This window comes from Zophobas morio, unplaced genomic scaffold (assembly GCF_036711695.1).
Source record: "Zophobas morio isolate AGI-343-1 ecotype UQ-CSIRO unplaced genomic scaffold, CSIRO_AGI_Zmor_V1 ptg000022l, whole genome shotgun sequence".
NCBI lineage: Eukaryota > Metazoa > Arthropoda > Insecta > Coleoptera > Tenebrionidae > Zophobas > Zophobas morio.
In genome coordinates this window covers 3,874,535-3,888,192 of record NW_026972127.1, presented here as the reverse complement: position 1 = coordinate 3,888,192, position 13,658 = coordinate 3,874,535, and the positions used below count along the sequence as shown (strand labels likewise).

Sequence of the window (13,658 nt, the reverse complement as noted above, 5' to 3'; positions counted from 1 at the left end):
TAACGTTTCATAACCCCTACAGTATGAAAAAGTAAGTCCCACATTTCCATCTGTTTATCTGTTGGCGATTTTATTACAGATGTCGAAACTACTCGACTGACTGTCATGAACTTTTGAGTATAATTTAAGAGTATCATGTAGAATGTAGACACTAAAACTCTAACCAAAATGTCTCTGATTATCCCCGCCACAATTTGATGATTAAGAATCTTACTTTTATTAACTTTTATTTTATAAAATAACTTGCTTCTGTGTAGATGGTTCATTAATCCGTCTTTATTTTTTAGCTTGGATGTCTAAATTTGATTTTTGCAAGAAAATTCATAATTGTTCAAAGATTCAATTTAGTGTTTTTTGTAGCCTCCTTTTTTGTCGCCTTTTTTCTTTTTTGTAGCCTTTTTTCTAACCTATTTCCCATTTTTGTTGCTTTTTTGTCTCTTTATTTAACGCATTCTTTTCCTTTTTATTTCATTCTTTTTGACACATTATTATGATCTTTAATAGTCGTTTTTTTATCTATTTTGAACTTTTTGGTCTTTTTTGCGGGCATTTTTGTGGAATTTTTCTTTCATTTTTTGTCCTTTTTTATTTTTTTTTTTTAGGTTTTTAAATCACCTTTTTTCGGTCTCATTTTTGTGAAATTTTTTGTCCTGTTATTTATTTTTGTCGTCCTTTTTTAGGGGACTTCTTTCCCTATTTTTGATCTGGTTTTTTGGTGCCAGTTTCCACTTTTTTTTCATCGACTTTTTTGTTTTGTATTTATCATTTTTTGTAGCCCCTTTTTTGTCGACTTTATTTCTAGATTTTTTTTATTGCTTTTTTTTCCATTTTTACGCTGTTTATGCCATTTATCCTTATTTTGGGATCCTTTTTTGCACCCCTTTTGTCTATTTTTAATGATTTTTTTACCCATTTTTTTGTCAATTTTTTATCCCTTTTAATTTTTTTAAGGCTTTTTCGCCGTTTTTGACCGCATTTCATTTTTATCGCCCTTATTCTCCCTTTTTGATCACATTTTTTGTGTATTTTTACGCTGTTTTTGAGGCTTTTTATACCTTTTATCGTCATTTTTGGATTCTTTTTCTCACTTTTTTTTTAGGGCCAATTTTTATTAATTTTTTTTGTTGTCCTTTTTTTTACCCCTTTTTAAATTTTGTAGCCTTTTTTTTTTTTTTGTTCGCATTTTTGTTCAGGGGAAATTTTCCGCCATTTTTTGGCTATTTTTTGTCCCTTTATTTATAATAAATTTTTTGTAATCTTTTTCACCTCTTTTTCGTCGACTTTTTTATCGGCTATTTTAGATTTTTTTTCGAATTTTTGGAGCCCTTTCTGATTTTTTCCCGCTTTTGTTACTTTTTTCTCCTTTTTCCTCATTTTTGCGCTTTGTGGTCCCATCTCTTTGTGGCTTTTTTTATAAACTCTTTTTTGGGCCTTTTTGTAGTTCTTTTTGTCTTTTAAGGACATTTTTGTTGAATTTTTATTCCATTTTTTCTTTTTTTAAGGTTTTTAAATCACCATTTTTGTAAATTATTTTGTCCTCTTCTTTATGTTTTTTGTCCTCCTTTTTGGGGGACTATTTCCCCATTTTTTTTATACCTTTTTTTAGTGGCTTTTTTCACCTTTTTTTTCTCGACTTTTTGTTACCATTTTTACCTTTTTTTTTAATTTTTTATTGCCTTTTTTTGTCCATTTTTAAGCTATTTTTGCCTTTTATCCTCATTTTTGGATCACCTTCCCATTTTTTTTTGTCGTCCTTTTGTCTATTTTTTTTTATCGATTTTTTTGTGCCCTTTTTCAATTTTTTTATCCTTGTTTTAATTCTATTTAGCCTTTTTCGCCTTTTTTTGTTCGCATTTTTGTCGCCCTTGTTCTCCCTTTCTTATCGCAATCACATCTTTGGCCATTTTTACGCTATTTTTGACGCTTTTTGTACCTTTTATCATCATTTTTGGTTTCCTTTTCTCACTTCTTTGTGGTCCTTTTGTGTACCATTTTTATTTTTTTTTTTCGCCTTTTTTGATTGCATTTTTGTCCATGGGAAATTTCCCCCCATTTTTTGACTACTTTTTTGTCCTATTATGTTTTTTATAATTTTTTGGTATTTTTTTCCACCTTTTTTTCGTCGACTTTTTTTATCGGATATTCTAGATTTTTATATCTCTTTTTTCTGATTTTTTATCTTTTTGGTATCCATTTTTCTACCTTTTTCCCGCTTTTTTTTCTTCTTTTTTATCGCATTTTTTTCCTTTTTATTCATTCTTTTTTGCCACTTTATGATCTTTTATCGTCGTTTTTTTAGCTCCCTTTTTCCCCATTTTTGCACTTTTGTGGTCCCTTCTTCTTGTGAACTTTTTTCTAAACCCTTTTTTTGAAAATTTTTCATAGTCCTTTTTGTCTTTTGAGGGCATTTGTGTGAATTTTTCTTCTGTTTTTAGGTTTTCAGATCTCCATTTTTCGGTTTCATTTTTGTGAAATTTTTTGTCCTCTTATTTATAGTTTTTATCGTCCTTTTTAGGGGACTTATTTCCCCATTTTTAAATTACTTTTTAGTGGCTTGTTTCATTTTTTTTCGTCCACTTTTTTTGTAGCCCCTTTTTCGTACATTTTTACGCTGTTTTTTCTTTTTGTCTTCATTTTTGGATGTCGTATCTATTTTTACCTTTTTTTTTGCAGTCCTGTTGTCTATTTTTTTTATCGATGTTTGTGCCCTTTTTTCGCTCTTTTAAAGCCTTTTTCGCCTTTTTTGGTCGCATTTTTGTCGCCCTTATTCTCCCTTTTTTATCGCAATCACATTTTTGTCCATTTTTACGCTGTTTTTGACGCTTTTTATATCTTTTATCGTCATTTTTGGATTCCTTTCACTACTCTTGTGGTCTTTTTTGTTGGACCATTTTTATTTTATTTTTTTTTATCCTTTTTATTGACCCCCTTTTAACTTTTGTAGCATTTTTCGCCATTTTTGTGTAATGGAAATGTTCCCCCATTTTTTGGCTACTTTTTTGTCCCATTATTTTTAATCACTTTTTTGTAATCTTTTTCACCTTTTTTTCGTCGAGTTTTGAGAGTTCTTTTTCCGATTTTTTACCTTTTTGTGGTTCCTATCACTTATTATGCCCCCATTTTTGACACTGTTTTTTCCTTTTTTTCGTTTTCTGGGTCACTTCTACCTTTTTTCGATCCCCTCATTTATCGTTTTTCTTATGTTCCCGTTTTTTTCGTCCTGTTCAGGGAACTTTTCCCCCAATTTTAGGCCACTTTTTCGTCCCCTTTTTTTCGTCTACTTTTTGGTGCAATTTTTTTTTTCGTCTACTTTTTTGGTGCAATTTTTTTTCAACCATTTATTCTAGATTTTTTATCACACTTTTTAGACCTCCTTTTCAAATTTTTTTGTGGTCCTTATGTTTTTTTCCCGTTTTTTATCAATTTTTTGATGGCCTTTTCTCACCTTATGTTTGACTTTTTTTATCCCCTTTGTACTTTTTTTAGCACTTTTTCGCTATTTTTTTATCGCATTTTAATCGACTTTTTTTCCTCGCTTTTTATCCCTTTTTTGGTCGCATTTTTTTGTGGAATGTTTTGTCTTATTTATCGTTTTTTTGTCGTCCTTTTCCCCCATTTTTTTGTATCCTTTTCTTTTCACGTCGCTTGTTTGTCCCCCCGTTTTGACGCTTTTTTTATAGCCTTATTTCGTCTTTTTTTATATCTCTTTTTTTTTGCTTTTTCTTTTTGCTTTTTCCACTGTTTGTGTCGTTTTATTCACTGCTTTTTTGGGGGGGGGGATTATTTTTATCTTATTTTTCTTTATTATCGCATTTTTTATAGTTTTTCATATCTAGCTAAAATATTGTGACGTCATCACAAAAAAACTCACTTTAAACAAGAATCAATTGACGAATTTTGCCCAGCGTTTTATTCTTCTTATAAATTATCATTATTATTATTATTATTATTTTCGTAATAATCTTAATAAATTTAGAGTAACCGGTTCTATAGTTCTGACGTTAAATATAGTTCAATGAATATAATTCCCTTTTTAACAACTTCACCGTTCTTCAGGTACCATCATCTCCGAGAACATCGGCTTCTACGCGACCGCGTTCCTCGCAGTCTTCGTCGGCCTCTCCCTCATCGACGAAGACGTCCTCGCCGTCGAGCACGTCCTAACCATAATGACAGCCCTAACCGTGGCCGTGGCCGTCCTCCGGACCATCGCCCCCGACGAAACCACCTCCCAGGATCTCGAGGACCTCCTAACCAAGGTAATGGTGCACACGCACTACCTCCCCACCGACTGGTCCGGCCAGGCCCACACCGCCCGCGTCCGCAAGGAGTTCGAGCAGCTCTTCCAGTACGGCTTCGTCAGCCTCCTGGAGACCATCCTGTCGCCGCTCCTCACGCCCTACATCCTCTGGCGCCACGTCTACCCGCGCTCCATCGAGATCGTCGACTTCTTCAGGAACTTCACCGTGTCGGTCGTGGGCGTCGGCGACGTCTGCAGCTTCGCCCAGATGGACGTGCGCAAGCACGGCAACCCCGAGTGGCACGAGGAGGAGATCTCGGTCCCCGACCAGTACTCCCAATGCGAGGACGGCAAAGTCGAGATGTCGCTGGTGCACTTCAAGTGCACGAACCCCAGCTGGAAGCCGCCAGAGGGCGTGCAGGCGTTCGTCAAGAACGTGCAGAACCAGAGCAGCATGATCGCGTCGTTGAGCAACCAGGACCCGGTGCTGAATCGCCTGGACGAGAGTCTGGCGCCGGGGGCGTGGAGGATAGGCGAGCCGTGCTCGACGGAGGCGATTCCGACGGCGCCGACGGTGGACGTGCCGCTGTACACCAGCGGGATCTGGAGGAATAGGGTGACGTCGTCGGCGGAGCCCCAGGGTCACGGACACATGAGCAGGATGTGGACGAACGAGGGGATCTCGCCGATGAGTATAAGGGAAATGGCTTTAAACGCGACATATTTGCATAGTATACATAGTAATAGAACTGAAAATAGAGTGCGGAATACTGCCCAAGAAACAACGCCTTTACTACTGAACCGTTGACTAGTCTAAATTTTTTATTATGTAACTTAAATTTGTAACAGTAAGAGTAAAGTATAAATATTATGTAATATATTTAAGATTGTTCAATAAATTTATTTTTATTTGTCTATTAAGGTGCCACGGATTTTTTTCAGTTCTTGCGATTTGGTCTGCTCGAGTTTGCGTTTGTTCATGCCTTTGCGCTCAAGTTGTTTTTCGATGATGCGCGCGTTATTGGCGTAGCTGTCAGCAACTTCTCTCTAAAAAAGTAAAAAAAGAAAAAATAAAATTGATTTGTTAACTTTGATCGACAGAAAATCCTTAGTGACTCATTTTGACACTAATTTCATACTAATGAGTCTTACCGCCTCAATTTCGTCCTCTTCTTCGTCTATCGTGGACACGGTAACAGAACTAAATTTCCCCATGTTCTTGGTGTGTTTTGTGACCATAATTTTCTTTGGTTTTTCCACTGCCACCTGATTATAAATATCAGTGATTGGTCCCTCATTAGTAGACTTGATTAGAGACCCCCTAACTATAAAACTAACGGGACTCTGCGGCTCGTGCTTGTAGTACAACAAAAGTCCACACTTTTTACACTTAAGTCTATATTGTCTCTCGATTCCTTCGGGTCGTTTAATGTGCACTGTTTCGTCGTTATCGCAAGTGATTTTGTGAGCGTGATTCGTACCATCTAAAACTCGTGCACCGTCTCGTTTACGAAGAGGAAGCTTCTCAATAGAACAATCTAAAACAAATTAGTCAAGTAAAACAGGACACATAAAAATGCACCTAACCTAAAATTAGAGTCATCTGTCCACACAAACAATAATAAATGTGTAGGGGCTTCTCGTCTCCGTATTCTTCTTGATCTTTAGTGTCCGAACAAGCGATACTTCGCGACACTACTTTAGGCATTTTTGTATTTGTTGTAAAAATTAAACACACAATTAAATAATATAAAGATAACCTCAACTGTCAACGACCAGTCGCCAATTGAACAACACCAATGTCACTGATAAAATCACCAGGAGTGCTGTGTTTAATCTAGACATATTACATCCGCTAGGTTGGTGACCCCCAAAGCACTAAATAAATCACGAATGTAATGGGCGAGGTTACTGCATGTAAACATAAACAAAAATTTGTCAAACCATGAACATTTTGTATTAAACGTTTGAAACTAGTGCCTGCAGCAACGATGGCTCTCGAAAAAGCAGCTGAAGAGTACTTCAGTAAGTTAAATTCCATGGCGCGACGTATGTATGTCGATATGCAAGAAACTAAAGGTGCTTATGAAGACTTGTGGCATACGATATCAGAGAAAGAACAAAAGGAGATTCTCTCTGAAAGTATTATAACACCGGAAGCCTTACTTAAGTATAAGCAAAACGAAATTCAGACCAATATGACTGAATACGCTGTTAAGCTCATCATAGATGAGAATTGCTCATACACTGATGAACATTCAGGGCCTTTTAGTTTTAAGACAAGAAGCCAAAGAAACTTGAGCTTGTTTGAGAAGGAGAAGGAGCCTCAACCCAAACAAGCGCTCAAGAAGAAACCTAAGGTACTAAGTTGTTGCTGAAAACTGAATTAAAATTTTATGTTTCAGAAAACTATTCAGATTTTCTTGGATGAAGACTTGCCAGAATTCACTCAGGAAAACGAGACCAGTGGAAACACACTGCCTAAGACTGGACTTGATTTTTTAGATAACTGGTAGCTGTAGAGGCGCAACACCAAAGATTTTATATTGTGCTTTTGTATATCACACAGTAGTGACAAAGATTAAAATGTTTTTGTATTGGACCTTGCATGGATATATATAGCGGAAATCGTCATTGTTTACTAACATCTTTGTTAAACGTTATTTATCATGTTTATAGTTTGGGGCACTAAATATGTAACAGCTGAGCAGTCATGACATTTCTTATGAAATAGTGGGTGTACAACAACTGTGTTCAAAGCTAATAATACATTTTGAAACTTTGTATCGTGTTTGCACATTGTAGCCAAGTCACTAAATTATTTTTAAGTGTACATATAAAAATAAGCTGGAATTTACTGACTTCCTGAATAAAACTAAATATTTTACAAAGTAGACGGATCTTTAGATTTCCGCCCAAACTACTTGGAGTGTTATTATTTAAGCGCTGACGTTGAACTCAAAATCAAATTTATTTATTTATTTGCATATGCAACACACTATACACCTAGATCGATTGATAAATTTTGAAACGAATACGAGTATTATTGGTTATTAGAAGCAAATTGTTGTCGTGTTTATAACTAATTGCTAAGCGTCTCCTGCCTTTTTGTTGTCTAGCCACTTAAGTTTTTTATTTATAGACACAAACATCCTCCCATAGCGAAACTGTTAATTTGTTTATTTGTGGCGTTACTTTGTGTTTACTTCACGTTATCAATTTTACACAAAGTATATAATTGTGTGTAGCCCCCAAGGTTCGCTTGTTAATTACATAATTATATCGACCGCCTTCTTAAGCGCTGCGTGTGATGATAAACGTCTAAAAAAGAGACGTTCGTTTATAAACACATCTGCAGCTCGTTTATTTTAATAACGTGACATTTGTGATTTTTAATTTGGTTTACAAGAAAAATTGATAACTGACGGTTGAAATTCGAATAAACGGAAAAGTACTTAAATTTTAACACCTGCTGGTTTGTTGTTTTATTTAATTTTGGACTCACGTTATTGAACAAAAAGTAGGTACACGTATGTGCGTGCTTACATAATAAATACACAGATAAGTTTATCACTATTAACACGCACTATTATTATCATTTATCGCCGTATTTGTTGCTACATAGTTACAATTTACTATTACATGCCAATAGTGTGATGAAATTGTTATTTCGTGTGATGAATACAGGAAAGGTTGACGCCACCGTGGCGAGTTATGTCGTCTCAAATACTGGAAACATTTAAAATATCCTTAAGTATATATTAATCTCCCAAGTTGCAAATGGATTTTATTAAATATATGCACAAAAAACTTATCAGTTATCACTTATCACTTCTTAATTAATTGCACTGATGACAAAGTAAGATGCAAGAACATCATTTTAGATATATAATTTCATGTTTTCTCGACGTTTCAAGCTCCTACGATACAAAAATGTCGATTTCCCGTTTCTGTCGGTCTGTCTGGCAACGAAACTTTTGGGTTCAATATTTTGTGAAATTTTAAATCTAGTTTAAGATTAGGAAGAATAGACGATAAAACACTATTAAATTTGTGTATTCATTTCCACCACAAAATTTTATCGCGTCATTTCAAAACTAAAAGTAAATCTGGCTAAAATTCTCTTGGAACTTTTGTCGTGGTATAACTGCGATTTCATAATATAACAATATTTTTAACTTTACTGATACGGGTTTTGAAAACGAAATCTTACAATTTATAGTTCATAATTCACCCATTTTGAGTGCTTTAATCAAACTGGTGTAATTAATATTTTAAGATTGGCAGTTAAAAATGTCATTGTTAAATAACAATTAAAATAAACGTCAGAAGAACGAAATGGTGATTTTGATTGGATTTAAACTTTACCATTGTTGTTATACACATCAATTGTAACACTGAATGTGTTTTGGGCACTTTATTCCTAATAATTATTAACGCCAGGTAAGATGATTGTCATAAAATTTTCATTAACCGTTTTACTGGCACGTGATTAATCTAGTTGGACCTGTGGGGCTCTGGAGCGCCTGGACGAAGTTAGATGTAGACACAAGGGGGCGTAAGATTTTCTTCAGCTACACACATCGTAAGTAATAATTTATAATAATAATTTTAATATTACAATTTGACATTTCTCGTACCAACTCCAAAAAATTCCCCAAAATTTTAAAATTTCGATTTTTGTTTTAAAGTGGAAAAAAGGTGCGAAGTAAAAAAATAGTATAAAACATGTTTTTCATGGCATTTGAGAGCACTCATCCGTTAGAAAACTCATCGGACGACTCGTTTTCGGCATTTTGTCTACTTTCAAGTTCGTACAATACAAATATTGTTTTCCGGTCTACGAATCTTTTGGATTCATTATTGTGAAAATTTAAATCTACTTTAAGAAATCTGGCTAAATTTCCCTTGAAACTTGGAACTTTTGTCGTGGAATGCTTTTCTATTAACTGCGATTTCATAATATAACCATATTTTCAACTTTACTGATACAGATTATCGTAAAAAATAAAATTTTGAAAACGAAATCTTACAATTTGGCGTTCATAGCTCATCCAGATTGAGTGCTAATAGAACTGGTGTAATTAATGTTTTAAGATTGGCAGTTACAAATGTCATCGTTAAATAACTATTAAATAAAAATGTCATCGTTAAATAACTATTAAATAAGCGTCAAAAAAACGAAATGGTGTTTTTAATTGGAGTTGAACTTTACAAATGAAGGTAGGTTAATTAATAATTATTAATGCCAGGTAAGCTGACTGTCATAATATTTTGTTTAACCGTGGTACTGCCACGTGATTCATCTAGTCGGGCCTGTGGGATTCTGGAGCGGCTGAACAAGATTAGATTTAGACACTGCTGGGCCCAAACATATGGGGGCTATTTTGATTCGGGGGGCGTAGGATTTTCTTCTGCTTCACAAATCGTAAGTATGTAATACTAATAATTTATTATTGTGAAAATTTAACTTCAAATTTATAATCTGACATTTATTGTACCAATCACGAAAAATTCCCCAGATTTTTTTTTTTTTTGTTTAAAGTGAAAAAAAACTTAGTGATATTGTAATCGAGTCCGTCGGTCGATTCTCTACTTTTACATTTTCTCGACCTTTCATGACCCCTCGAGGACGAAGAAATAAGTTTCCCGTTTCCGTCTGTCTGTCTGTCTGTCCGTCTGTCGCCAATTTTTTTTTATACATATTAGGAATATCATGTAGATGGTAAAACGCTCACTAAAATTTGATTGATCATCCCCACCAATAACGTGATGACGTCAGTTCAAAATTGTAGTAAATGGGTTCTAAATTGTATAAAATAACATAGTCCTACACATGTAGTTTATGACTCCGACTTCAGTTTTTATCCGAAACGTCCAGATTTTCGGAAAAAATCAAAAATAGAAAACAACATTTTGCAATTTAATTTTGAATCTGTAAAACCGAATCTTGCAAATAGTTTAAAGCAATCATAAGCATAATAAATTTTTAATCAAAATATATGTATTTACTTATTCCCTTTATGTGCGTCCAACCTTCATGGTTAACTTTGAAATACCAATAAAATTTTACTAGATACTGTTCAAGTGATGGAACTTTACATGAAAATTTTTTAAATTTGCTTATACGGGCTGTCTCAAAAAAATTAATGACTGAGTCAATATATTATTTTCATTAAATCAGGAATTGCAAAACTGAATACTTTGAAATCTTGCAGACATACGTTTTGAAATTATTGTAACCCTAGTAACATTTAATCAAAATGTATGTTTATCAACCGCAAAAAATTAATGACGTCATCTGAAAATTTTGCTGAATAAATCCTACCTAAAATGTGCCAAATATGATCAGCCTATACTTGTAATTTATCAGTGCTTTCATATTTTTTAGATTTGCTTATACAAGGTGACTCAAAAAAATTAATGAATCAATCAATTTATTTTATTGATTAAATCAAGAATTGCAAAAAGGAACAGGTACTTTGAAATCTTGCAGATGTTTTAAAGTTATTGTAAGTATGTAACCAAACATATCTGTTTATTCCCCCCAAGAAATTGATGCCGTCATCTCAAAATTTTGCCGAATAAATTCTACCCAAAATATCCAAAATATGATGAGTTTTTACTTGTGATTTATCATTGCATTGATATTTTTTAGATGTGCCCTCTATTTTCTCAGAGGATATGTCATTTGCCAAAATTAGTCTTATCTTAGCAAGGACTAGGCCCGCCCACCCACCCCCTGTTTTTTCAGAGGATTATGTTATTTGCCAATATCAGTCTTATCTTAGCAAATGCATACTAGCATTTTGGCAAATGACATACTTTTTAATAAAATAAAGTGCGGGTGAACGGGGCTAGTACTTGCTAAGATAAGATTTATTTTGGCAAATGACATATCCTCTGAGAAAATAGGGGGCGGGTGGGCGGGGCTAGTACTTGCTAAGATAAGACTTATTTTGGCAGATAACATACCTTTTGAGAAAATAGCGGGCGGGTGGGCGGGGATAGTACTTGCTAAGATAAGACTTATTTTGGCAGATGACGTATGCTCTGAAAAAATAGGGGGTGGATGGGCGGGGCTAGTACTTGCTAAAATAAGACTGATTTTGCCTCTATTAATCTTGTAAAAACTTGTTAAATTTAAAAGGTGTTCAATTGCAAATTTTCAAAGTAACGAGTTAAATTCCTAAATCTGATTGGGTGTTTATTTTTTTTGTATCATTCTACTTCAGAGCGTGGTAAGTTCTGTTGAAACAACTTTCGACCAATGTTTTTATTAATAAATCGAGGGTGGCTCTCTCTAAATTTTTCGCTACAATTTTATTGTCGTCAGACACAGGACGATTTTTCATTAACTGAATTAATTATTTTTATTTAAAATTGAATTACTGCTACTGGTCACTGTTCAAACAGGACCCGATTCCAATCAAACACAGCGACTAGAGGCACGGTTTCTATGGCAACGGTGTAAACAAAAGGTTTAAATGACACAATCCCCCGGATAATTTTTTACATATTGAAAATGACTATTTTGCTATGTGAAGTGTATTTGTAGACCTCAAAAATAGTATAAAATACGCTCTTCATGACCTTTTGGAATTCGTACTCTGAAATAACGTCTTATGAAACAATTTTTTTAATATTCTATTTCAAATCTTCTGATTTCTCGGTAAGTTTACAAAACATCGACTGAAATTTGGTTATTTAGGTGCGAAATTTTGTGGCTATGGTTCAGAGGTGTGTAAAGTAGTTTTTTAAAGCATATGTAACAATATTTTTAACTTATTAGGAAAAATATCCCGTTTAATTATAATTTTGCATTACTCAACCTGTGCGGTTTTAGCACACACCTATACTGTAAGTAAGAAAAGAACTGTGCTAGAGAAAAACTGGAATTCCGGGATATTGAAAGACATGTTCATAGTAACTGATTAATAAACGAAAAAATCCACCATTGTTAATTATGTAAGCGACTTATTAATAACCATTGGAAATTTCCATAACCACCATAAATGAAATGACAGTTCGACCAAAGCAAATTTCGAGTGCCATAATTTCAAGATTACATTACAGTGGCAGTGGGCCAACTTCATCTACAATGAAAATAAACAAAATTTTTTAGTTTGGATTTTTATAAATTGTGGAACTCAAAAAATTACTTGTATAGATATAGATCTAGACGAAACTAAAACCCCCTCGTGCCGCCCCCACCCCGCACCCGCTTTAATTAAATCCAGGCAGCTCTTTGTTTACCCAGTGCAACAATAGTTTACAACATCGTCTTATCATTAATTTCTCTTCGCCGCATAAATCCTCTCTCCATCCTTCGCCTTCTCGCTCCCGTTCAGGATCCGTCTCAAGGCCTCCCGGCTCTAAAAATCCCAGATCCGGCACTGTCCAGGCGCGCCAGATCCGTATTCGCAAAACAAGGCGTCTCCCGTCCTTGCACCTGAACCGTTAGCCCAATTTCATTGCAATCAATGCGCCCGCCCCCTCCCCCCTCGCCCACGTGTGCAAACCACGACGTCTTCAACAAAATGACGTAACGCAAGTTTGAACCCAGCCAATGAACTACGCGCTCGTAGCTACAGACAGAGCGAGACGGGGCGATTTTACTACGATCGTGCGCATACCACTGATACTACGCGGTGTGTTCTTGTTTACGGTTTATTTTTCTCAGTTCGCCAGCGTTCACGGTTGCGGTAGCGTCGCGTCCGTTTCGAATTTCGCGCCAACTATTGTTTGACAAGTCGGCTCGACACGGTCACTAGGTCTCGTTAAATAGACGAGCGTGCGATCGGGGTTCGTCCACGGCGTCGTCTGTGTCGTAGGGTTTCGGCGTGGTGGCTATTCGTGTGATGAGTGAGAAAGATAAACAGAGCCGGGAAAACAAAGCAGAGGAAGATATGGACACGTGTTTTTCGTCGTTTTAAGACCGTGGTGAGTCCGTGAGGAAGATGGATTTCGGGGCTCTCACCAGACACGACAGGAACAACCGTAAGTCGAAACTTTGGGCTTTGTTTTGGTTTTTAAATACACGTGACGGGTTTTGATGCGGATTTGTGTGCCACTTTCGGTGTTTACGTGAATGTTTTATCTGTGTCACAGCGTTTTTTGCCAAACCTAACCAAAATAAACAAAAAATCGCCGGTCCTGGCGAATTACGGGGTTGGCAGCGTTGATAAACAAAACAAATGTCAAATGTCAAGTTTTAGTAAATTAAGAGGCGCAGCCCACGCTGATGGGGTCGTTCTGGAAGCCAACAGCTGGGGGCTGTTTTCGCAGGATGTTGGAGGAAGATATTAAATTGTTCGTTTCGAAAGACGGGTAAATATTAAGTTGCGTAAAATTTCGGTGGTTTTTTTATTTGTGGAAGACAGTGGCGGGGATCGATGCGGGGGTGCGCCCTAAGGGC

The 13,658-nt window shown here is 35.5% G+C and overlaps 4 protein-coding genes across 5 annotated transcripts in view; 3 read left to right on the top strand and 1 right to left on the bottom strand.

Moving 5' to 3' along the window:
* The window catches only part of LOC135133784 (autophagy-related protein 9A), a 34,907-nt gene extending 29,746 nt beyond the window's left edge, over positions 1-5,161 (top strand). For both annotated transcript variants that reach the window (XM_064062304.1, XM_064062303.1), the window contains exon 4: positions 4,057-5,161. In XM_064062304.1, the coding sequence (XP_063918374.1) occupies positions 4,057-5,048 (992 nt within the window). In that variant the 3' untranslated portion in view covers positions 5,049-5,161. The remainder of the gene's footprint in view (positions 1-4,056) is intronic.
* On the bottom strand, positions 5,045-6,042 carry LOC135133786 (STING ER exit protein). The gene is made up of 3 exons (XM_064062306.1): positions 5,828-6,042; positions 5,393-5,778; positions 5,045-5,287 (listed from the first exon to the last, which is right to left on the bottom strand). Exons 1-3 carry the CDS (start codon positions 5,946-5,948, stop codon positions 5,147-5,149), a joined length of 648 nt encoding a protein of 215 aa, XP_063918376.1. The 5' UTR covers positions 5,949-6,042; the 3' UTR covers positions 5,045-5,146.
* Positions 6,043-6,088: 46 nt separating this feature from the next.
* On the top strand, positions 6,089-6,842 carry LOC135133787 (uncharacterized protein C1orf198 homolog). The gene is made up of 2 exons (XM_064062307.1): positions 6,089-6,600; positions 6,646-6,842. Exons 1-2 carry the CDS (start codon positions 6,232-6,234, stop codon positions 6,754-6,756), a joined length of 480 nt encoding a protein of 159 aa, XP_063918377.1. The 5' UTR covers positions 6,089-6,231; the 3' UTR covers positions 6,757-6,842.
* Positions 6,843-12,911: 6,069 nt separating this feature from the next.
* The window catches only part of LOC135133740 (growth factor receptor-bound protein 14-like), a 165,956-nt gene continuing 165,209 nt past the window's right edge, over positions 12,912-13,658 (top strand). Inside the window, exon 1 of the mRNA XM_064062234.1 lies at positions 12,912-13,240. Coding sequence (XP_063918304.1) covers positions 13,201-13,240 — 40 coding nt within the window. The 5' untranslated portion in view covers positions 12,912-13,200. The remainder of the gene's footprint in view (positions 13,241-13,658) is intronic.

Bases quoted from the DNA above. Each gene is read 5' to 3' on its own strand.
- LOC135133786 (XM_064062306.1), bottom strand. From the start codon at position 5,948: ATGCCTAAAGTAGTGTCGCGAAGTATCGCTTGTTCGGACACTAAAGAT. The intron at 5,779-5,827 runs GTTAGGTGCATT...AATTTGTTTTAG, and splicing joins ACAGATGACTCTAATTTTAG to ATTGTTCTATTGAGAAGCTT. The intron at 5,288-5,392 runs GTAAGACTCATT...TTACTTTTTTAG, and splicing joins AAGAGGACGAAATTGAGGCG to AGAGAAGTTGCTGACAGCTA.
- LOC135133787 (XM_064062307.1), top strand. From the start codon at position 6,232: ATGGCTCTCGAAAAAGCAGCTGAAGAGTACTTCAGTAAGTTAAATTCC. The intron at 6,601-6,645 runs GTACTAAGTTGT...TTTATGTTTCAG, and splicing joins CGCTCAAGAAGAAACCTAAG to AAAACTATTCAGATTTTCTT.